Raw genomic sequence first — 26,482 nt, forward strand, 5'->3', positions numbered from 1 at the left:
GTATCGTATGAGGGTGCGTAAATCAAACGCGTCTCAGAAACTCGGAGCTGCACTACACATGTTGTTACAATGGCAGGGTTGGCACCAGCAAGTTTGTCAGGAAAGCCACAGTTGCATAACCAACACCCAGACCGACGTATGTTGAGTCAAATCAAACTGAATTATGTATATACAAACCACGAAGTATTTACAGTGTTTTAAATCTCGTAGTTCATGGTTTTTTAACATTGAAGTCTTGATATAGATTTCTTTAGTAGAACATTTTTATAATATTATACTAATCTAACTTGGTCCTTGAGACAAAGTGAAGGACAAGAAGGAGCCACATACGTTGAAATTTTGTATCATAATTTTACGTCAACAGAAGTGGGATGCAATATCTCAGTAAAAATTATATTTTACTCTAAGCTTAAACGATTATCTATTCTTATAATAAAAATGCATTAGTCTTGGTGGTTGTTTGATACCCAGAACAGCTATACGAGACTGGATAAATTAAGAATAGAGATAGATTATAGTCTGGAATAGCATACATAGGTTAAGTATTTATAATCTCGGAAAAATGAACGGTTTCTAATTCACTTGCCATAAATTGTTTTTGAGTTCACAGAGCAAGGGATTTAGTTTCTCTGTTGTATATGCTCTAACCCTGTGCATAGGCATACACATGAAAATTTCCACGCGATTGGGAAGTCGCAGGCAGCAACTAGTGTTACTGTTTGTCACCCCTAACGGATGCAACCGAAGCGGCGCCCGCGCAGCTAGATTTATTGCGGTCAATCAATGCGGATTTATTGTTAAGGAAGCGTTCCCTCCTTTTGTTACAACAGATAATAATAGTACCACTATTATAATTGGACGCTCTACCACCTGAGCACCGGTTATATTGTTATTATGGCGACATTAACGTCTCTATTCATTTATTAATTGCTTCATTCGCAAACTTGTTTTGCTTTAGATGATAATTATTGCACTTCAATTTGACAAGCTACAATTTCATACTGGTCTCTACTATTTCTTTTGTTTTTTATCTCCGATGCCTTAATGGACTTAAATATACATACCTAGTTGGTATGCTTGCAAAATATTTGCTGTTTTAGTTATATTATTCTTGTTACAAATATAGGCTCTTATTTCCTGGGTGTTTGAGAAAAGAAATATAATAACATATTCAGAGAATATAATCAAGCAGGTTGCGGAATTTCATTATGATTGGCACGGTCGTGAAATGGATCACTGGGGCCTTTATTTGATACCCAGACAAGACGATGAATTATTTTCTCACTGTTATAATGAATCGTTAAAGTTCGCATACCCACAGTTGCAACCGCTTGGAGGGTCTAAGATTTAGGTCCTCTTCCCTATTAGGAGGTATGTACATGTGAATGGGACTTTATTAGAATAAGAATGATGATAATAGTCCTAGGTGCAGCAATATCTAATAATAATAATCTTGTACAGTGAAATCGTTAACTCGACCTTAAATAACAATTGATTTACCTACTCTAGCCTTCCAGACAAAGCAAGTTCATTGATTTAAAGTAAGCATATCTACTTTATAGGCAGACTTGACGACCTCTCTGGCGCAAAGGTGAGCGCTATGTATTTAAGCAGGAAATTCTGGGTTCGATTCCCGGCAGGGGCAATTTGGGAATTTCTTATTTCAGATTTTTTATAGTCTGGTCAGCTGGGAGGCTCTGGCCGTGTCTGGTAAGACTACCATATGCTCTAGTCAAAGTCAAAAATATCTTTATTCAAGTAGGTCCATAGGTGGCACTTTTGATGCGTACATAAGAATTACACAATAGTGAGATGATGTCGATAACCACATTCGTAAACTTAAAACTAAAGCTACGAGGGTTCCAAACGCGTCCTGGTCTAAGAAGAAGCGCACAACAAACTTAGTCGGGTGTTATTTTTTGTTATCACCATCTCCATACAATGTAATTTTAAATTATTACAAGAGCAACCTGGTTAGAGCAATAATTTACACCCAAGCTTTTTTATCGATTACGTAGTCCTTTATACTATAATAGGACTTTTCTATAAGCTTACGTTTAATACGAACTTTGAACTTTTTAAGAGACATCTCCAAGATGTAAATTAGTAGTTTATTGTAGAATTGTATGCAATTTCCTTTAAACGAATTATGAATTTTATGTAACCTAGTATATTGCAATGTAAGTTTATTCTTACTTCTAATGTTTAAATTATTGCAGTCATATTTTTTCTTACATTTAGAAATGTTTTTATGAACGTACATTAAATTTTCAAATATGTACTGACTATACACTGTCATTATTTTATTTTATCTTAGACTGCATCATCACTGACCACCAGGTGAGATTGCAGTCAAGTGCTAACTTAGAGGAGAATAAAGAAATAAAAAAAGTTTTAGAACGCTAAATCTCGGTACAACGACAGATTGTATTTATAGCGACTACCAGTTCTGTAGGCTTGTTCTACCAACAAAAAGCCAGCAAGAAACATAGTAGTTGCTCTGGCTTTACAGTTCAGGGTGAAAGCTGAGCTGACTATTTTTAAGCAACTGAACGATACCTTCATTAAAAAATAATTCAAACTATGACTATGAATGTGGTTCACTTGTTCTTTTATAATTTTATACATTATGATATCGCGAAGTATTTTGCTATTTAAGAAGAAGAAACACTTTATTGCACGTATAACATACAGGAAAAGAAAAAGTAAGGAGTATACAGTATACAATGTATACATGCAAAGGCGGCCTTATTGCTGCAAGTAATCTATTACAGACAACCTTTGTAGATAAAGATGAACGTAAAAGGTTTATTTCTAATCTTTGGATCTTCAGTTTGGTAGTAACCAAGCTATTAAGCTATTAGGTGGAAGGCTACCAATTTTTGGTTTGCTGTGATTAGGTAATGAATGTCAACGTGTTTATATAGCATTTAATCGGGAGTGTGTGATTAATCGACATTGTATCGATGCATTTGGCAAGAGTTCTGCCATTATGGCAATTAGAGTGGAACGAGCGCGTGTCAAACACCAGAATTTAGATGCGTAGGGTTTTAATTTATAGGTAGGTATAATAATACAATTTGGCTATAAATCTTGCAATTTGACATGATTATTTAGAGACAGATATTGTGATACAGGAAACAAAGAAATAAACATCATCATCAACAAAATAACAACTTAATTTAAAATAAAAGTATTTTAAAATAATTTAAACTCGCTCGCTCGCATTAGTAACATATTAAATCAATGCCTTTTTTGATAATGTTTCATTAACATTCGATGGACACGTACTACGCGATTTTGTTCTCTCGTTCTAATACGATCCTCCAGCTTCGGTTTTCTCAGCAAATATGAGTACCTTGGAATCAAGAGTTAATAGGCATCTTCTAGGTAATCACATTTTATTTAGACACCATCGTTACTTATAATTAGTGATAATTACTAGTATTACTAGATAAGTGAAGAAAATATACCTAACCTTTATTGCCTTACGTTTGCATAGTTTAAGTGCATACCGACTCTAGCTATCCTGTACAAAGACCAATTTGTAAAACTTGGACACAATGTTATCCTACTTCGTTAACAGAGACCTGTGTAAGTTGTAGTAGATCTTAAATCCGAAGCGACCATAAAGATCATGAATACTTCACGTCTAAAATAAAGCGAAGATCATTGTCGTTTCTACGTAAGTATAGTTTTCATCACCCCGTCTTATTTATAATCCCATCTTGACGTCGCCCGATGAAATTATTGCGGCCGTTTCAGATGCATTTCGAGTTTCCCGCCATTACACCAATTAGTTGAGTGAGATGTCCGCTGTTGGGTGGACGCTTTCGATTTTTATGGGACTGTTTATGTACTTTTTTTTTCAAGTGGATTAAGTTTTTCCGAAGAATTCCAGTGAATTGTGAAATACTTTGTAAAGCTTCATAAATTTCCTGATATTTTGGTGATGTAGGTACACGCAAATTTATTTAGTACTGTACTGAAATTGTATAACTATACAATTATACTAATTTAAACTCTAAAAAGGTGTTTTAAAAAAAAAACAACAATAAAGCACAAATAACCTGGTGCTCATACTCCATTAGTGGCCTTGGTTTGGCTATTATAGGCAAGATAAATGAATAGAAAGTTAGTATGAAATTTTCTTACTTGTTGATTCTTTATTAGTGTCCATTACGGCTGTCTATATGATGATTAAAAAAAACTAAAATAGTCTTATCTTCCTATTCATTGTCTGCAACGCATTCTTAGATTCACATTTAGTTTGATACTCCTTAATGCCACAATGACTAAGCCGCTTTGTCTGAAATTTGCTAGTTCCCGTAGGAATAACTAGAATCATATTTTATATAGATAAACTATAGCTACAACATCTATGAGTATCACAGATGCAACTTTTTATTCCATATTTTTTAACTCTCATATTTGTTACTTCTCTCTGGACTGAAGTCTACGTAGATGAATCGCGAGTAGCAGTTGTTAGTGTCTTATCAATAATCGTGGAAATAAACGTTTTTGCAGTGGAGGGCGATGGCAGTATATTTTAGATACTTAGGTACATGTTTTCATTTTGTAAACTACTGAAAGTGACAAAAAATACAATTTTTTTTTGTTCTTGACCGAATGTTGTAAGAAAATCCCAAGAAAATCCCTTTTTTTTAATTTTCTTATAATCCTTTGTTTTAGGTGTGGTATCAGGACAGTTTCCACGTGGGGGTTTCCACTTACACTCATTGGCGGAAAGAGTAAGCCGTGATCAGGATCAGTTGCCAGTACTTCCCCCGCTGCACAATGCTATCCGAGACGTAAGTTCGCACCCATTTACAAATCTATTTTCTCTGTTTTACTATGTAAAGAATCTTTTCATTAGTTTATAGTGTTATCTATGTTTTAAAAATATAAAAATAAATATTAAAAACATACATACAGCAAGAAAATGTCTTTAAATTTTATTGGATTGCATATATTTTTTATTATTGTTTACTATTTATAAAATACTAAGCCCGCTTCGCCAGGCTAGATTTTGCTTTATTTTATTTAAACAATAAACGTACATAATTAAATTTTTCATTTAAGTCTCATAATATTTTAAATCATTTATTTCTCTCCGTATTCATTCTCTTCTATTCTCTTCTCATCATTATCTACACCCATGTACACCCAACAATAGAATATCATCATAGTAAATAAAAGCTGTATTTGACAGTTTGACTGTTCAAAAATAGGAGTGCTCCGATCGTCACCAAACTTTACAGGATTACTCGCCAGGTCAATCCGGAGATTCCCTGAAAGTTTCATTGAAATCGGTCCAGCCGTTTCGGAGCCTATACGGAACATACCCACACACTTTCTCTTTTATATATATAGAAGATACTTAGCACAAAGTCGCTTATGACGAATAGCGAATTTATTCTTTTAATTTATTAAACCTACACACGGTGTTAGCCGGTGCAAAGTGCAGAGCTCCAGCCTCCCTCTAACTTTACGCACTTTGGTTGTGTTTTTAATTTATGCAATAAAATATCAATTGCTTTAACGGTGGAGGAAAAAGGACAAGACAATTCCGTCATATTTTAAAAAAGACGAAATATATATAACATAGGTAATACAAAAACGTATTTTTCAGATTTTGCAGGTGAATATTATATAATAGTAGAGTAAAAATTAATTTACAGTTTTTACTTTTACTCTCATCATCACCTTTGCCCACGGACTTAAACATGCTCGTTTGATACCTACTTGCTCGTCGAATGTGAGAATATGTTGTATTGATACAGAGTGCAGTGTGCTCACGGAGCACGTACTCCCCGTTGCAAGCACTCAGCGAAAGCACGTGCCGGGACCACGGCGCGCAGTCAGCTCCACCACCGCCTCAACCACCACCCAGAATGCAGGTACGATATTCAGTCATCAGACTACTTCTGCTTTCATAACTTAATAAGGCATATTTTACAATTACTCTTTGTTTGAGTAAAGAGAAGCCGAGATAGCCCAGCGGTTAGGATTTCGCCTTTCAGGAACCGAGTTCTAATCCCAGCACGCACCTCAAACTTTACTCAGATATGTGCGTTTTAAGTAATCAAAATATCTCTTGCTTAACATCGTGAGGAAACCTGCATGCCTGATAGTTCGCTATAATATTCTCAAAGGCGTGTGAAGTCCACCAATCCGCACTGTCTCAGCTTGGTGGATTACAGCCTAAACCTTTCAGCGAGAGGGCATTTAAAAATTCAATAAGAGATATTTTTTCACAGGTCTCAAATCAAAACGTAACATTACATCCAGCAGTAGCACGTTGCAGCGCTACTCTTGAATTAGCAACGCTTTGGAGAAGCTTCCATGAGCTCGGCACTGAGATGATTGTCACCAAAGCCGGCCGCAGGATGTTCCCTGCGTTGCAGGCGCGGCTATCCGGCTTACTACCTAATGCTGACTACTTGCTGCTGGTGGATTTTGTGCCGCTTGACGACAAGAGATATAGATACGCTTTTCACAGGTATAATTCAGTTTTGAATAGAAGCAATTAAAGGCGTTACTTTCCGAAATTCCGTGAAACACAATGAAAAACTAAGCGAAAAAAAAATTTACAATTCCTTCAATCTTTATAGTCCAGACCAAACACATATGCTTTCTACACACGTATCTCTCCGACACCGGAGCATCCTCAGGAGACGTTGACTTTCCAATGCATAATTGCTTGGACGTATAGCAAATATTTAAAGCTCTTTTTATTATTTCCGGTTTTGCTGCTACATGGGCGTTGAAGATTACGTTTGTAGTTGAACGATTTATTGACTTTAAAATGTTGTCTGAAATACTTACCTTGAAAGTATCAAACTCGATATTAATTTGTGGGCTTAATTAATGTACGTAACGATTTAGGAGTTTTTAGATATTTAGTTTACGGACGAGGCCATATAGGTGAAGATCTGATGAAGATCAGGTGCTGTAGCATAAAATTCTTGAGCTTCTTTAAAGTCTAGTAAACAGTATAATTTTCAAACATGAGAAGTTTACCAACGGTGGTTCTTTTATCAAATCTTTTGTTTGTTATGTCTAGTTCAAGTTGGGTAGTAGCAGGCAAGGCAGACCCGGTATCTCCTCCGCGTATCCATGTACACCCTGACTCACCAGCTGTTGGCGCGCACTGGATGCGGCAGCTGGTCTCCTTTGACAAGCTCAAATTGACAAACAACCAGCTCGATGATAACGGCCACGTAAGTCGGAGGCATATAAAACATAATCCATCATAATCCTTAACTTCAGTCTGAGCCATGAGAGAAATGAGTAGTGGAACTTCTGCTTTCTTCTCTTATACCAGGAGAGATGGTTTGGGGGAATACACGCTTAATGCTGCAGGCTACTCCATTAAAACTTATTTACACCTGTTAGTGACAATAACCGGGAGAAACTACTTTTTTTAACGGGCTTCACCTTTTTGGGGTATGAAGAGTTCAGCAACAACAAGTTCTAGTATTTACTTTACTCTGTAGTACTAGAGAATTTCTTGACAGAAGAACTCAATCACTAACAATATGTTTTGCGTGCCCCGGGTCTCGGATTCGGAACTTTTGTGTCCCGTAGTCGAATAAGACCAACAAACAACAAAACAACACAAAAAACAAAAAACTAACTAGAATCAGAATCCATAAATACAAACCATAAATTTTACCAAGCACCGTAAGTTTTTTACCGCAGCTCTAGATTCGTTAATTTTTAAAAATTGCTTTGCTACCTTTATTTCACTCCCGTAATAACCAGCACAACACCCGGCCGCATCCAGCAAATTTCGACCAGTCATAAGTCTTTTTATTTTTTAAAGTAAAAACTGACGGATCAAGGGCATGCGTCACCTGACGGTAAGCGGGAAACAATCACCTTCAAACAGAGCAACATTTTGCAGGGCATGCAAGTAACACGTCCTGCAAAGTGTCTGTGTCTTCTAACCTAACGCGTAGGTAGTAAGCTCATTTGCCTATAATTACATTGGCAACCACACTTTTTAGACCGGAACACAGTAATACTGCTTGGCGGAAGAAAAAAGAATGGCGCTAGTACTCTTCAGGACGAGCTCTGTCCCAAAATGCTCTACTACTATAAATGAAATCATCAGATCCCACACTACGTTTACTTGTATTCTTATTATAAAACAGATAATCCTAAACTCGATGCATCGGTATCAACCAAGGTTACACGTGGTATACCTTCCTGGGGAAGGACAAAGTACTGCTCCGGGCACTGTCCCTTACCGGACGTTCATCTTTCCCGAGACTGGTTTCACTGCTGTTACCGCCTACCAGAATCACAGGGTAAATATGTTATGAAATTTGAAATGTGTCTAGATTATGAAATAGACTATTTAAAGTACGGGCGATCTATGTTGACCGGCCAAAATTTGTATGTACCTACTATTTACAATATACGCGTGAGCATCTCGGAGAAAAATTTATCTCATTTGCGTTTTTTTTCTTCTCAGCAAAAATTCATTCGTAGTCATATCACGGGGGTGTATAAATGCTTTCGAATTAAATTTTATACTCACTTTTGTGGATATATATGCCTCTAAAAGTTGGCATTAAAATTAAATATCTATTTAATTTTAATGCCAACTTTTCAGTTTAAGTGACATTTTTAAAATAACTTTTTATCACATAAACATATATTTTCCAAACTGTAATTTTTTATTTATTATTACTTATTTATTCCACTTACACGATGGAATTACATAATTAATGGATAACTATAACACAAATGAAGGAAAAATGACATTAAACATTATACAAGACTGACATGATTAATATTATATTGTATTTTTTGCAGATAACACAATTAAAAATAGCTAGTAATCCATTCGCTAAAGGCTTCAGAGACTGTGATCCTGACGATTGGTGAGTCATATAAATACCATAAAAGTTAGAATTAATATACTTGCAAAGGGCACAGAATATAATATGAGATCCAAATACCCGTATGAAAAATACGTTAACTTTTCTAATCGTTGCCAATAGGTACAATACAAAATATTTGGTTATAGCTGTCGCTGTTAAAAAATTATAAAATTTGACATTGGTATGAACCGACAGGGTGGCAACCTATTAGAAAAGTTACTGAATCAGGCACCTCACAGTAGGTTAAAACATTTTTCTTTAAAAACGAACCACGAAGACTAAATAGGTCTCTGCTTTGTAAGATTTTGACCATTTAAAATAAAATATTCTAGATGTTCAAAGGCAGAGCAAGATGTCAATAAATTTAAAAAACTTTATGAAATAAGCAATAAGTATCCAGATGTAACGTACTTATATTGGCGGGAAACACGGCGCGTCCGCTATAACTGTCACACGTAACTCTTTAGTCTATGGTCGAGTCGTAAAAGTAAATTGTCACCGGCTGCTGAAATGGAGCCCAACGTCTCAAACGGTGGTATACATAAAATATAATCATTTACGTTAACTTGATTCATAGTCCATGTTGTGACACGGATGGCTGTGAAAAATGTGGTTTCGTTTACTTGGCCATTAATATTTCGAGATGGATAACGATAATAAAGGCGACACACATACGACGCCCACTTCTGAAAATTCATTTTATTAAGGTCTGATTTTGTATTAGTTCATCATATCAACCAATTACCGGCCCGTAGTCCACCACGCTGGCCCAGTTCGAATTGGTGGACTCCACACTTAGAGAACATTATGAGGAACTCTCAGGCATGCAGGTTTCCTCAAGATGTTTCCATCACCGTTGAAGCAAGTGATATTTTGATTACTTAAGATAGTGGCAGATTATTATTATATATCTAAGACATCTGCGTCAGGATTTTGTTTTTCTTGTTTACTTTATTCTCACTTTACGGCGAAGATAGGTACCTAACTATAAAACTCATTAAAATGACTTACCTGGTAGAATATTTGAATAAAATTCGTGAAGCGTTTTATTCAATGTCTTGGTCCTCAACCATTGGTAGATTGTGGGCAGAAGAATACTTAAAAAAATCGGCGCATATCTCGTTTTTAGGAATTCTATGGCGGCATTGTACCTACTACTACATCTAGCATCGAGGGATGTATGAATACCTACTAATAAAACTCTGGGTTTTTGCACCAGATCTCGCCAATATTACCTACTCATGCGATTTATGTGGTAGGTGGAGTCTTACACATCGAATCTGCTTTTCATCCAATCACGTTGAAAGATATAAATATTTATTGATTCAATCTGATTGAGAATTGAGAATATAAATTGCCCTTCATTTGCGTTATTCCAATTCAAGTTTTTCGGAAGCAGGAATTTTTTTCGAAAATAGAGGTAAATATTTATTTTGTGTTGCATTCTTAGCATTGTTCTAAAATCGACAGCTTGGCTTTAAAAATAAAGCAATTCTATTGATCGATTTTGTACATATCAAAAATTACTTCTGAATTTATTTTACGTAATTTTATTGGTATAGATTATTATTAAAATTATATAAGTAGTTTGGTTTTGCTGACGTTTATATGCCCACTTATTATCTTTGTTAGCATTTTTTGCTACACGGCTTGGATTTATATCTTATATATTTTACTTCAGTGGATTTTAGCGTTAAAGTTACTTGATAATTCCATATTCACAGAGCTACTTTTCGAACCTTGCCAATTTTCACAGAAAAGGTTCCGAGTCAATAGTTTTCTATTATCTCTTTCTGAAATATATAAAGCATGTTTAATTTTCAAGTTTTTGATATCAATCACACTAAAATACATCCTCTTTAAAATTTCATCATCAAAATAGTTTGTTGAACCATCGAATATCGAATGCATCTAGCGAGTGGCTTTTTATTTGCATAATTATAAGGATTTTATTAGGTAAGGTTCCAATCGCTTAGCTGTCAAAATTAGCATGTCGTGGGTATGTCTTTAGGCATATTGAATTTAGTAATCTCTAATTCGTAATATAAAATATTTAAAAAGGTTCGGAAAATATCCCGAGTGTTAGTTTAAAGACTTAGATTAACAGTTTCCGACGCTACTGTATTGGCCCGTTATTCCACTTTAGGTATATCTATGGTTCGGTGTAGTCTGTTTTTAGGTAAACTGTAATTTATTTACCTTAACGCGTATCTGTTTTCTGGCCAATAGGAGCTTCTTTATATAAACTGCCCACGCTTTGATAACAATAAGTATGTACGTTATGAACTAAAAACATAGAAATTACAAAAAAAAAATCATAACGACAGCGTTAAGATTTTTAACTAACATCAAAGAAAGGATGTTATCAATTCGATACGAATGAAAGTTACGTTATTGGAACTGCAAAATATTCACATACAATAATATATAACGGCTTCTGAAATATATATACAATATAGGCATACCTCTGTGTGTAACTTTCTAGGTTTGTACTCGTATATTAGTATGTATGTTTGTTTAAAGATTTCTCCGAATCAGATTGTGATTGTTCTTATTTTGGTGGTTTTTTTTAGGGAACAAAAAGAATTTCATCAATATCGGTTCAGTAATTTCGAAATATATTCTAAAATATGTTAATGTATGTAAGTTTTTCGCTTTCGCTTGAATTGAAGCTGCAGGCGTACTGGCGAAGATACATCTCAAAACCTTGGTCAATGGAAAAAAAGGAGATAAAAATAAAAATATGGCTTTGAAATAAAACTTAATAAAAACAACGACCAAAACGGCATGTGAATTAGGAGAAGAATATATATATCTATCCAATTAAAAGATATATTTATTTAAATATTTGAATAATATTATTTTATTCACAAATCTCCAAACTAAACTAAATTGTTACGCGCCTGCGGGAAGACGATAGCTAATCCAACGCTTAAAAACAATAGTGTTTAAAAAAAATACCTTACAATCCAAACAACTTAACTTAAGCGATCAATGTGTGAGTCCAAGATCCTATAATAAACAAATGATTCATTAATCAAGCGAACATTCGCCATGTGGACAAACAGGGTCGGAGCGAGACAAAAAATGTTACGATGCCTCGACTTCCCGGTATAATCGATTAATATCCAGGATAATATACGACACCATTTGTCGTTGCTTGTCAAAATAAAGTATTATCGCGTAATTCGACTCCGCCTTCAAGGCGTAGGATAACAGTACTTATATTACCTACGTTGAACAAGATTAAATGGTTTTTGTAGGTTTCTTTATAATTATTCTAGTGTAAGTTTACACCTACTTAATATGAGTAGTAATAGCATTTTTTATAGTAACGCATGCCATCTTTTACAATTATTAAGGATCAAGTGTACAATCAATAAAATATTGTCTGTCAACAAGATGTTTTCATGAAAAATAAGATTTTATTCGGAATCTTGGAGTAAATTTCCTATAGTTTGCTCTTGCTTGCTTTGCTATTGAAAAGGCCCTGCTTATTTTATATAAGAACATACATATGTGTACCTATTCCATTAGTAACAAACCAAAACTGAACTCTTTTTTATACATTTTGTATGGGACTGTATATATACTGCATTGTTGATAGAAATATTAAGTAGTTCAGTCGATGACTAGGAATGGAGATAACGATAATACAATATAATTTGTTGTAGTTGGATTCTTCAACCTTAAGAATCTAACTTGAATAGATTTTCAATTCAAGTTGGATGTTTTGTTATAGCCCTCCGGAACAAAACTCTCAACGGAGTACTCCGCGGCGCCGTGATCCGGCACCAATGGAACCTTATCCACTAGCGCAGCCATATGCGGGAGATCCAAGTTCAAGCGGTCCCATCTATGCTGCGCACGCGCACACAGTTCGGTAAGATCATAGCTACATTGTAATTTTTCTGTAGGTATTTTATATAGAATTATAGTCATTCGCCTTTGACATATTCATTGATTTATTATAACTTATACTATAAGTACTGACTGTACTAATTATTAAGTAGTCAGTTAGTATAAGGGAATAAAAGCTTACGGTCAAACTGCCACGCAATCGCCTTTTAAATAAGGAGCGTCTCTGATTGCGATTGGTACAATGTAATGCAACTGAATTAAAACTTAACTCGGTTAAAATTTTTAACAGTAAATATTACAAATCAATTAATGTTAATCAATTAATAATATTTACTGTTAAAAGTTTTAACTGACATACACTTTCGAATAATTTGTCAAAATATAAATACCATTCAACGCTCTCGACGTACGTATAACAGTAAAGACATTAACATTTAGGAGCATTTCCTAATTAAGAATCTTCTCAATGATCATAATTGTTTTTATTTTTCAGGTACCAACCCCACGCTGGACACAATAACGCTTACACCGCATACTACGCGCATAGATAAAATTATTATTTAAAGAATGTATAGAATAATGTGATAATGTAGTTTATAAACTATAAGACTGGGTGCATAGGGCATTTCTACTGCACGTATTTTTCGAAGAAAACGTCATGTCAAATAAGTAGTGCATAGAACCGTTCGTGTCCCTTTATTCTGAAAAAGAGTATGCGCCCCGCTGAAATCGTTTGAAGGATAGTTGCCGGACTTGTCAAGGAAATTGAATCACTATATGTGATAACTGAAGCCATTTCATTGTTTACGCGAATGAAAAGGTATCGTATGAACACCTCGCCTGATACAGACGTGGCGCCAAGTAATTCAGATTTCCGGCGAGATGCCGCATCGAAACTGATTAGGAGCTAGGGTTTTCATATAACTGCCATAAACCCTTAACAGATTTACAGTGGCGTGCACTTCATACATGTACAAAAGCAGTGCCTACAATTTTTGTATATCTCATAAAGGGGAATGATTTTATGCCATCTTGCCTCTTTATGCATATCCTGGACAAAAACCATGCGCACGCCACTGCAGATTGACTCGCCGCCACCTAAGACTGCATCAGCACTTACAACTAGGTTGCAGTTAATGGCCAACTTGTAGTACAAAAAAAGAAAACAGAATACTGTAAAAAATTGTAAGGGAATTGTCGTGTGAACCCAGCCTTACAACCTACTGAGTATTGGAAAATTTAGTTTGTGTTCGCCTTATCGCCGTACCCATTATGGGTATATCATTTTGTGATTACCGCTACATAACTGCGTTTTGAATGGTCTTGGGTACCATAGCGTAATCATGTGATACCCGCCGAATGGAGTTCTCAATCACTTTTTGTCAATCATCAATCCATATAAACTGGCGGATTTACACTAAAGCAACTGTGTGTACATCGAAAACTTATTGTACTGTTAAGTCACACTGGAAGTTACCGCAAAACATTTAAATTTTTATTTAACTTAATTTACTTATTAACTTATTACTCTTAGATTTAAGGATGAATAAGCTTTGTCTATGAAAATCGAGTAAACCAATTGATCTGAGAGGTATCTTTAATGTTTATGCACTATGAGTATTTAGTTTATCGTCATAGTAATCGCCTAGTTAATGTCTCTAGGCTTAGCATGCCTCCTCTTACAGGAGAGAGGAATATAGAGCTTAGACTCGTCACGCTGCTCCGATGCGGATCGGTGGGCTATTTATTTGTGAAGTTACTGATACAATGTGCCTTATTAGTAGATAATTATAAACAGAGTTGATGGATATAGAATGATTATTGTTATTCTCTATTGTAGTACCTATAGGTCGTATGTATAGTCCATTAAGTAACCTCAGAGTGACTGTCTATTCTAGCTAAGTAACGTATAAAATATTTGTTATAAATTAAAGAAGTATTGGATAGAAGCAGGCGTATTAATTAAAGAAGTGTTATGTGACGATTTTGAGATGTTAAGTATAAAAAGAGGATCTTTAGTACCAAATTGGATAGGTTTTTAAGTTTTCTATTTCTATTTCATACAAAAGACGATTAATTTGCTTATGTCCTACAACTTGAACGATCTTTCAAGCCTGGCCTGGAGTTTGCTCTCGGTGACGTATATGTAGGTGCCATTGAAAAACTAAAAACGGTGTCTGTGCAGCCAACCCATCCGTGACATACTACAGTCCGGCCAAAAACAATAGTACTTACCTACCTTTATAGGTTTCTTGACAAACTTAAATCCGGTAACTTTACAATAGTACTTAATTAACTTTAAATCATTTAAAATGTTTTTAACCAACATTTTGATTGATTTTAGCCGATAAAAATATGTATTTGAAAACAATTGTATTTATTGTATTGTATAAATAATTTAGAACCTTAATTAAGAAAGATTTGTGACGAGTGCCTACCAGTCAATAATTATTAAATGCCAAAATAATGTAACCAAAGAGAAATAATGTAGATACTAATAATGTATTTTTCTTGAAATATATTAAACTTCTTCTATACAGGGTCTTTAATTAAATACACGTTACAAATCAATACAACAAACCAGCGGGCTTGTACCTATATATTTTTCTGTGTCATGTTACTGGGTCGCAACCATTCGTCTTATGATAGTGTGATTTTGACCGGATTTCTTTTTTAAATTTTTAATCGCTTCTGCCAACAATGGCACTTTTGTAAGAGATGACAGATTACGACTTTGGAGTTTTGCACTAGACACGCTAAAATGTCTAAGAATAAGCCCGCTGATATAAAACTTATACTATGTAGCACTAACATTTTTTTTTGGAAAAGGTAGTATTTACATTAGTAAAAAGTAATATTGCATTTGTTGAGGTAAACTTTCAATTTGGGGTGTCCTAAAATGAGCTTTCTCGGATATTGTATAACTCATCACATGGTTTACAGTTGATACATCAGGTGCTTCCTCGTGATTTATGAAGACTTTCGAAGATACGGTCTCTTCATATTCTTCAGCTACTAATTCAGGTTCTGCCTCCTCGGGTTCGTCATTCGACAGAATTATGGTAGTCGTAGTGGGCTCCATGGTACAGTAATAATCTTGTATTGGGTTATTCGAAACCAAGTCATAGAAATTTGGTCGCTGACTGACAGGAGCATTGTAAAAGTGCGGTGGTGACATTATTTGTGATTCAACTGGATAGTAGTTGTAGTGGTTGTAATGGGATGCAGCTGGATGAGCATTGCAATCATTCTCCTTAAGTATTTCGAAATTTAAAATATGATTAGTTGAATTTTCCTGCTTATTCTCGTATTGATCAAAACATTTATTAAAATTATCGGTAGAGTTAAGCTGCATATTTTCAACTATATTTGTGTTTTCATTTGACTCCGGTTCTCTCTTGGTAACATTTTTGCTTTCGATGGCCTCTTTGAGAATTGCAGACATTTCTTCGGCTTGTTCATTTGCAGCTAAAGCCAGATCAGAAAGTGTTTCAGGATCAGGACTAAAACTGATTCCGTATTTATCGGCAATTTCTTGAGCAGTCATCATTTTTTCTATTGCGATGTTCTGGTATTCATTATTAGACTTGATATGTTTTAATAGTCTCATGACCAACTGTGAACTGTCCATTGGTGTTTCAACAGACCTTTTCCTTCTAAGCTTATTGTCAGTTTCATTACTGGTACTAGATATCGCGTACGAAAGAAGGTTAGCCATTTCACTTTGTATCGACATTGTAATTTGGTTCGCGATTTCCTTTATATCTTCAAGTTGTTCTTCGGCTGACTTATCCGAGCTGGTGGCTTGAGCCATTAAAGCTGCGGAGGATGTTGGAAATATAGTACTACCTGATTCGATGAACGTGTTCATCCAGTCAATTGGTGCTGCTTGGTACTCTGTAGTATTATCGTCACCGACGTCAGGTTGTACATTAAGAATATCCCGAGGTTCGTTGGATTTATCGTCGTCATTTATTATTGTTTCTGTTAGAGAATTCTGTGAAAAGAAAAAATTATAAGTCAAACAAATTCGTGAGTATAAAATTTCATTAAATAAGCATAAACCTTTTAATACATTATTATATTCGTATTTACCTGAATTAGTAATGCTAAAAATATGTATAGAGCTGCCATGTTGGATTGTGTTCTGTTCTAAAAATGTAACATATTATATATATAAGTTATCATTGTTAGGTAATTGATTTAACAAGCAATACCTAATTGCGATAAACTGTATATTTCACATTGAGATAATAGGATATTGTAATGAGAAATTGAGTAATTGATCATTAGGTAAAGGTTAGTATTTAAGGAATATAATCATATCTCGGAGTCTTAGATAGATGAAGGTATAATAATATGGCACACATATTTTTGTTTTTCTACTGCCTTAGTAATACTTGGTTTACATAACAAATATCTAGTTTATCTGTTAACTGATCATTATGCTTGACGCATGCATTTTTTACACCAACGTAACTTTAATCTACCAATAAAACGATATTTTGGTAGCAAACAGTCCGGCAAAAGCCTTAGATAATAAATATATAAAAATGATAGTATAATGCCTCGCTATTAACGAAATGAAAAAGGCCATTGAAGATTTCCATAAACCCTTATTTTCTGATTAGGATTGGACATTCAGATTTTTTTTGATTTTCTAAGGTCCCCTAATAAAGATATTCTTACTTTTTTCTCCCTCATATAACGCCAAGGTTCCTGATGTCAAACTTTTCCATCTTTTAATTAAATTTAGGATTTCGCTTGACTTACTTACTCGTACTTGAAAAATTTTAATTTTTATGGCCGGTTTTTAGTATACTTCACAGACTATGTAATCGAATAATTAAAGTTATTTATCGATTGTAAAGTCAGGCCTAACATATAAAGGTAAAAGTTAAAAAGGTTCATGGAAAAATCTGTTTTAGCCTTTAAAATTAAGGTGAAATGGCGGGCAGGTATACTAGTATAGGTACTATGTGTACGTCTACTGAAGAATACTTATATTAACACCACATTTTCATCTTTTATTTTATCTCGCTGACCCAGATAAAAAAAACAATGAAGGCATTGATATAGTTTTTCTTTTACCAGACAACGTTAACCAGCATTTTTATCACACGAAATTATTATTTCTTCGTACGAAAGGTGTCGAGTTTGAATTCACTTTAACTGACGATTTGACCGTTATACTTTACAGAATATCTGGGTCCTACATAGGATAGGATTTCACTTTTACTAATCGAATTGTGTTTTTTTTAATTATTTCATAGTGATGATTATAGGTATTTAGTAGGAGTAAAGGTGTAAAAAAAGATTTTGATATTTTATTTGCATTTATTAGTACATCTAAAAATAAATTAATTTATAAATAGTTAGGTAATATTTTAATGAAACTGAAAAAACAGTATGCATTCAATATGGAAATAAAGAGGAGATTTTTATTTGATCATAAATAGTAAGGTGGCGAAGGCATTTCATTTGATTTATGGTATATTGGTGGAAATGGATAAGGAGCTGGAGGAGGTGAATAAACTTGAGGAGGAGCTTGATAAGGAGAGACCGATGGATACAAGGGCATTTTTGGATATTCAGGATAAGGATAAGGTGGTGGATATGGCGAGGGCTGATACGGAGTAGGAATAGGATATTGTGGCGGCGACGGATACTGCGTAAAAGGATAGTGATCGTAATAATTTTGGTAAGGAGATAATGCATCCATGGATCCAGGGAATGCAAAATCGAATGGTTGAGCAATTTCTTTGCGCGGATAGTACATACTTTTAAATGGTTTTACGTTAGGATCTACAGCGGTTGTTGGTATAAATGGTCCGGGAAGTGGCGGGTACTGTGTTGGCGTTACGTATATAACTTGAGGTGCCGGTATGGAGTATGGAGGATATGCGTAATAAGTATTGTATGGGTAGTTAGAGTGGTCTCCAGCAGGTGCAGTAGGTGAACTGGCCGAAGTGGGCGGCGACGTGGTAGCTTCTGCTTTTGATGCTGTTGCTGTAATAAGAAGATATTGAAAGAATGACTCTCATGTGGAGCATCAAGTTATTTAAAAGACAGTAAGTGTCACTGGCAACAATAAATAGGTCAATTTCAACAACAAATAATTAACCTTACTTATATTTTAAATGCGAAATTGCGTTTCTTTGGTTTTTCTTCACGCCCTTCCTTTGGTGGTTGCTTACCAATCAAATTGATATTTGGCATTGAGTTAGTTCAAAGGGGGAGGGAGTGTACGTAGGACAGTGTTTATCCCAGTAAAACAAACGTTTTCCGATTTAAAAAAAAACTGTAATAAACGCAGACGACGAACGCGTGAAGCTTGTGGTTTTATTAATATTGAAAAAAACACTGCTACTGTGCTCATTAATTGACATTGAAAACGTATAGTGTTGTAAAATAAAACATTCATTCAATAATATGTTAGTGTCAGCAGAAAAATGCTTAGTAATTTATCAATTTGTTTACTTACGTGTGTAAAGCGAGCTGATCATCTGATTCATACGTTCCGTAAGTGATGCCAGCTGAAAAGAACTTGCTTTGTTAGCATGTTATTTCAAGTTGAATAAAAACATAGTTTTTAAGAACTCATTGTCATTAGTAAATAATATCACATTAATAATCATTGTATCATGTATATATTATGATTTACGAAATATATAATGTAAAAATTAACATTTGGCTGATATAACCTTACCTGCGATTTGTGTAACTCACTACATGTTGGGGTTGCATAACTGATTTCGATAGCACTAATTATTATGATTAGAAACGTAAGCATTTTTACAACTTCACTGGTGTACGGTCTTGCGTATACTTTACTAAACTATTTCTATTTGGTTTCTTCATACTTATATTTAAATAAAACTATAATGTCTGTTTATTTTCGTACGTGATCTGGATAAGTCATCGATTACAGATTCGATAAGTTTTTCTTTGATAATAGTTACTGTTGCGTGAGGATAACGGATATCAGAAGTTATACAATCGATGATAAGGAAAACAAGGCCTTAATTTAAAAAATTAGAAAGGCGACTGGCTATGACTAAAGGATTTTTTTACATTATAAAATAACGCAATACCTAATTAACATTAAAGGCAGTATCACTTTGTTCACAAACTACTTTAAGATGTAGGGCTACATCTGCCTACGATGAATTCTGCTTTAGCACGCAATTTTGTTCATTTATACAAAGAGCTTTGTGGTTTTTATGGCGTAAAAGCCCCAGGGTTTTCCATTTACGCTGTTTTTTTATCTCGCAAAACAGTAGGGTTTTTTAACAATAATCTCAATTTACCCTGCCCATGATCGAGCCTGAGACAACCCTCTAATAAGACCGTAGCTTTGACCACTTAACCACCAGGGAGGTAGAGAATACGAAATACAAGCGCTTTCGCCGTAAAATGGCTAATAATAATAGTCTCAAGGGCATACGTAAATTTGATGAAATGAAATAAAAAATAAATATGTGATATTAATAGCATCATGTTTAATCATTCTAAATATACGCAACATATTTTTAATAATTTTATTGGTTTATATTGTTTTTAAACTCTATCCACCAATTTCAGTTATTATTCTAAAGAGAATTTATTGTGCGAAGTCAGGTAGGTTATTGTGAAAAAATAATTCAACTACGGAGTAAGCTCCTGAATGATGAAGAATTTCTTCGTTCATATTATCTATTCCTGAATTATTACGTCATCCTCTGGATTCGATAAATTTGATGTCTTCCTCAATTTCCATTTTGCAATTAATATCTCAATACCTAGTAATACAATAGAAGTTAAGGCTCCCGCTAAGGTGATTATCAATACCGGAGCTATATCGTCTATGTTTACTCTTTCGGCGAGAAGAGCTGCACGACATGGAGGTGGTCTTAGGCGCAGACGGGTTACCCAACGCTTTGCTAATCCTATTTCATGCAGCCAAGCTCCTGCTATTTTGAAGGTGGATGTCCATTGGCCGTTTTTGGTTGCTGTTACCCAGGTCAATACCTAAAAATTATTAAAAAAAACTGTTGTGCATTGCTTATATAGCGAAGAAATTATTGATTGGCTTAAAATTGCACCAAGTGTTACCATTTATCTTTCCATTGCAGGTTTTCAATTATTAATTGGTGCCAATTCGGTTGAACACAAATCTTTATCACAGGTCTAAACATTGTGAAATGAACAGCACTACTTTTAGTTCTGTCAATTGAGTTTTGTTAAGAGATTAAGTATAACGAAAATGATACCATTAAGTCTTTAGTCAGCCAGAGTAAATTATTATAATTTAAAAATCCCAGATGAGATCTAGTGTTTTTAGAAATATCACTACTTTTTACTTAATCTAGGTTTCTTCAATTAGATCAAAATAATTAGGAAGCAAAATCGAAATTAATCAGTATAATATTCCTGACATTTATACATATGCTAAAAGTTTGCCTCAGGAATCATTATCATCATCATTATCAACTCATTATCGGCCCACTATATAGCACGGGTCACCTATCAGAATGAGAAGGCCTTTGACCGTAGTCTACCTCGCTGGCCAAGTGCGTATTGGTAGATTTCACACGCCTTTGATTACGTTATGGAGAAGTATCAGGATGTTTTCCTTCAGCGTTAAAAAACGCACACAAAAGTCAAAAAGTTATTGGTGCGTGCCGGAATCTAAATCGGTTCGCCCGAAAGTGGTTCTAGGCCCTAACCACTAGGTTGTCAGCGCTTTGACAGCCTAGGAATAGTATCTATCGTCTCACCTCAGGAATAGTATCAACATATTGCAGCCTACAAATTTGATCATCAGTGAAGGTTCTCAAATGTGGATAGAGCTGGTTATATTCAGTATGAAAGGCCGTCTGGCCAGCTTGCAACATGCGTACCCCCGTGTGGATATCTTGATAGAAACTTGACGTCTTTTTCTTCCTTTTCAAGTATTCCAGGTCATCCCAGTTAGTTTGTACCTTAAACATAATTATTTAGCCAATGTGATAATAATTGAGGTAGGTAAAACTTTATTATAAAACGCCCGATCGAATTACTGTAGGTAAGCATATTTGTGTGAACCTTTGATCAATAATTTACTAGATGTGTTGACAATCGTCAATTAGTATCTAATAGTTTTGAGTAACGATTTAATAGCCTGTGTGCTGTGTGTTGTTGTGTGAGGTATTTCACTAGTGAAAAAAGCCAATGTTTTCGTTCTTTACGTTCAAAAATAACGGAATATTTAATTTCTAATACACATATTTAGTGTATCAAATACTAACTGTTGCCTCCGTGCTTCATCCTAGATTATTAAGGTTTTTTGGGAACCGTTTGTTTTTCTGGGATAAAAAGTAGGCAAAATTACTCCGTCCTTTCAACTTACTCTATGCCAAGAACCAAGTCGTTTGGTTGCTTAGTTAGAGCGCGAAGAAAAGACAAATAAACAAACACACTTTTGTATTTAAGATAAAAAGTAATAAAGTAAAGATTTTGAAACACCCAACAGATAACCGATAAATCAATAAAAAAAATACACAGGCCCTTAGATTTTGTATATCTTGTACATTATTGATCGAAAATTGAAACATACATCGAACATCAAATAGCGCATATAATCGTAGTCCTCTGACGCAATTGAGTATTTCGAGTCTCCCAAAGCTCGGAGAGAGTCCAGGCCGTCTCTGCCAGCACTCATTAATGCAGAAACGATTGCAGATGTATAGTAGGCGTGGATAAGCATCGCTGATATTGACAATACTAAGAAAGACCAACGGCCCGACACTCCTTCTGGTACAGCGCTTGCATCTGTTAAAATAAAATATTATTATAAATCTGTCAACGTGTCTATCTCTACGTTACTTTATTTATATATTAATACCTGAAGCAATAACTTTGTACCCCTTTTGACGAAAATTGCGCAGACATTATGACGGAGGAGTATGACATTTCCCACACTTATACTATATGAAAAGAATATTAAAAAAAAAAACAAAACAAACAATTAATAAAAAAAAAAATGACACACACAACAACGTATTTGACACACAAACTATGTACAATAAATATGTTTTCTTTTCTAATAATTTTTTGGATTATAAGTTGTTTGAGTTATTAACAGTAAAGTAGGCAAAATTACTCCGTCCTTTCAACTTACTCTATGCCAAGAACCAAGTCGTTTGGTTGCTTAGTTAGAGCGCGAAGAAAAGACAAATAAACAAGCACACTTTAAATATATATAATATATATCTATATACTTTTAATATATATAATATATATTCACTATATAATATATATCTTGGCGAAATCGGTGAAAATAAAAGTATAATAGGCTTTATTTACAATGATTTTGCCTGTCCTGAAGAGGACAAAATAAAAAAAAACAACATTAAAGTATAATCTTTGACATTAATAATATTCAAATTTATGATTTAAATTAATTATGGTTGAATTTTGATCACTCGGCGATTTCATCTTCATCTTGTGGTTATTATATTCAACGTGTATCACAAAATCCCGGGCCCGACTCCGGCAAAGAATTGTAAGTTACTGGATTTTTTGTTTCAGAAAAATTATCAGCTCACAAAGGAAATAGCGATGTCCACATTCGTGCCTCGGAGAGCTCGTTAAGCCTTCCGTCCAGGTTATAATTACTAAGATGCAACAATCATTAAAGCCCAGCAAGCCGTAATAGAGCAGCGTGATGGGTATATGCTCTTAAACCCGCTAACCTATGCGATAGGAGTGTACCGCCGTGGAACGTAAATATACTTTTGATTATAGCGGTTACTTTCTTCAACTAATATAATTTTTAACACTAAAGTGTGGAACGAATATTAATCAATTGTCCGTTGCGACTTACAGTCTGATGGATATCCGACGTACGGAGGGGAAATCTCCATTAAATACTTTTTACAGCAGTCGACGCCCATCGGTTCATATGATGTTGATGGTATTTAGCTAAGGCCTTTATATTCAGCTGTGTTTACGCCATAACGTTGTGCTACCCAAAGGTGCACTCTAAACTTATATGGTAAGGTAGCCTTGATATTGAAAGTAGCTTTGCAGATTAATAAAGTCGTTAGAAAGTATCATTAGTGATAACTTAGACTGCTTCATCCGCGGTCCTGTGCCGCGTGTATCCAGCGACTCGCTAGAATTAAGCGCTACATTGCTCACCTTGCTGCAAATACGTGGCAAGAGCGGCGATGTAAGCCCCTTCTTTTTCCACTGGGTGTTTGGCTGTGATTCGCTGCGCTAGAGCCAAAACGATGAAGAGGCCCAATGTGCACCACCACACGTTGATGGTAAACGGTTTCATAAACATATTGCTACTGCTCTCACGTTCAGCAAGGTATGTGAATCCAACACTAAAGTAAAAGGTCTCAATGAATATGCCGAAATATTGAAAAGAAGTCTTCAATTTGCGCACGTCCATATTAGTGTTAATGTTCATTGTGAATCTACCTAACCTTAGGTTGATGTCAATATTACTAGCTTACAAACTAAAATATAGCTTTGTAAACTAAAATCCCCAGAGTGCGTTATTGGATAAATTATAGATGCGAAAGTGTGTTTATTTGTTGGACCTTCTTTCACACGCTAACTAACCAACCAATCAACTTCAGTTTGCATAGAGTTAGTTGAAAGGCGAAGTGCAACATTCTAAGCGGTTTCTTTTTATCTAAGGAAAACAAACAGTTCGAACGCGACTTGTAAAGAACGTTATAAACGCAGACGAAGAACGCAGGCAATACAGATTAAAGATCCATATAATTTACATACTTGTCTTCTATTAACTATTTAATCCCGCAATAATATATGCTACATTTTATTTCAGTAATTTTCAATCTGTAATAATAGTAGAGTCACTGAGTATAGTAAAGCGATCCAAAAGAAAACGCGCATCAGCACTGCTTTCGCCGACTAAATTGTACGTTTTACATAAAATCGATGTGATAATGTTCTTCAGAAAGTACTGGTTTTTTGAAGATTAAAATACATATAGATAAACCTCTAAAGAGAATGGTGATTCACAAACGGCCAGGCAGATAAGCGCATTTTTATCAGGATCGCTAAAAACGTGTTTACCTAATCAACGAAATTGGGTGCTGGAATAATTACTTGAAAGGCCATATAGGCATAGGGTAATCCAGTTTATGTAAACGTTCTAGCATCATTCGGATGGCTCCTCCGCCAAGATCTGAGGTGCCATATCGTAGTTTCAGCACCATGCTGCTGTTATTTACCTCCGTTCCCCATAGCATTGTAGGGACTAGTACTTCTCTGTTAACAATAGGGAAAAGTAATAATTATTTGCGTCGGTTATTCAATTTATTTATTTATTTATTATTATTAAGACTCCTTGTTTAGTTCTAACCTCATTCTTTGAGCCAAAGAAGCATATGAAATACAATTAATTGTAGCACGTCCGACTTGGTTCGATTTTCATTCAATTTAAATCAACTTAGTATTTACTGTTCTTTCTGTCTAATATCGGTAAATATATAAGTTTAAAAAAAAAGACTTAATTGCCATCGATCTTTTATAAGTTTGAAAATAAATGCAACGTTTTTAACAGGTGAAAACCACGTTAAAAGATTCCATTACATACGTATATACCAAACAGGTAAGAAACGTTTTCAAATACTACTATTTGAAAGTTTTTCTTACCACTTTTCATAACTACTATAAACATATTTTTAAAATGATTAGAATATATTTTTGAATTACGAGGTTTTTCAATTCTGGATTCACTTTTTGTCACAACTGGACAACTCTTTGGACGAACCGCAATAAATGCTGACGAACAATATGGGCAACAAATAGCAAAATATAAAAGTTGTGTGTTAATTAATTATAGTAATAACACTAACGAAGCATTCAGCCATTCGATCATAAGTGCTGAGCTTATATAACCACTGCGAACTCCTAATTCTCTGGTAGCCATCGTCATGTCCAGTAGGTATTCTTGAAACGTGCCATTATACCAGCCTTCAGCATACAGACCCATCTGCAAATGGAGTAGATATTATGACCCGTTAATCTATTGGCTGCCATTAAGCATTCGTTTTGCAACATATGAACCGACTTGTAGTAATTTCTGGTTTCATAATATTTAAGAACGCACACGACACTTTGTTTACACCTCAGTAAATTCAACAACTACTAACTCATTAGCATCATCCGCTACCGGCCATTTGTAGGGTATGCACCTCTAACTCTTCAGAGTTATGTGCGTTTTGATTTATGTAATTAAATATCAAACCATGAGAGTTCTTTAAAAAGTTCTCAAACACGTATGGAGTCTTCCAATCCGCACTAGGATCATGGATCCAGCGTGGACTGCGGCTTTAAACCCTTCTCATTCCAAAAGGAGACCAGTGCCTTGTAGTGGGCCGGTGATGGTGTGATCATATTTCATGATATAGCCTATAGGCCGTGATAGCCTTGTGGTTAAGACTTCTTGATTTATGCAATCAAATATGACTTCATATAACGGTTAAAGAAAACATCGTGAGGAAACCTGCACGCCTGGGAGATCTCCATTATGTTCTCAAAGGCGTATGAAGTCTACCAAACAGCGCTTGGCCTGCGTGGTGGACTATGGCCTAACTCCTTAACATTCTGAGAGGAGATCGTGCCCTGTAGAGGGCCAGCAATGGGTTGATAATGAATAATTATGATGATGAAAGATCCATGGGTTCTAGTCTTATGGTCAGTACAAGTTCTATTGGGGGTCT

General features: G+C 34.9%; 2 protein-coding genes across 2 annotated transcripts in view; one reads left to right on the forward strand and one right to left on the reverse strand.

The window, feature by feature from the left end:
* Positions 1 to 15,238, forward strand: part of LOC120628369 (T-box transcription factor TBX1-like) — a 32,017-nt gene extending 16,779 nt beyond the window's left edge. Inside the window, exons 2-9 of the mRNA XM_039896706.1 lie at positions 4,693 to 4,811; positions 5,784 to 5,900; positions 6,261 to 6,502; positions 7,067 to 7,223; positions 8,160 to 8,315; positions 8,827 to 8,894; positions 12,637 to 12,777; positions 13,249 to 15,238. Of these exons, the coding sequence (XP_039752640.1) occupies positions 4,693 to 4,811; positions 5,784 to 5,900; positions 6,261 to 6,502; positions 7,067 to 7,223; positions 8,160 to 8,315; positions 8,827 to 8,894; positions 12,637 to 12,777; positions 13,249 to 13,306 (1,058 nt within the window). The 3' untranslated portion in view covers positions 13,307 to 15,238. The remainder of the gene's footprint in view (positions 1 to 4,692; positions 4,812 to 5,783; positions 5,901 to 6,260; positions 6,503 to 7,066; positions 7,224 to 8,159; positions 8,316 to 8,826; positions 8,895 to 12,636; positions 12,778 to 13,248) is intronic.
* Positions 15,239 to 15,258: 20 nt separating this feature from the next.
* Positions 15,259 to 25,752, reverse strand: LOC120627921. Its single transcript, XM_039896048.1, has 8 exons — positions 25,616 to 25,752; positions 24,864 to 25,025; positions 23,919 to 24,109; positions 22,333 to 22,547; positions 21,515 to 21,718; positions 19,240 to 19,291; positions 18,208 to 18,764; positions 15,259 to 16,752 (listed from the first exon to the last, which is right to left on the reverse strand). The coding sequence occupies exons 1-8, from the start codon at positions 25,750 to 25,752 to the stop codon at positions 15,592 to 15,594; spliced, it is 2,679 nt and encodes an 892-aa protein (XP_039751982.1). The 3' UTR covers positions 15,259 to 15,591.
* Between the last annotated feature and the right edge of the window lie 730 nt (positions 25,753 to 26,482).

Source organism: Pararge aegeria, chromosome 12, assembly GCF_905163445.1.
Source record: "Pararge aegeria chromosome 12, ilParAegt1.1, whole genome shotgun sequence".
Classification (NCBI taxonomy): Eukaryota; Metazoa; Arthropoda; class Insecta; order Lepidoptera; family Nymphalidae; genus Pararge; species Pararge aegeria.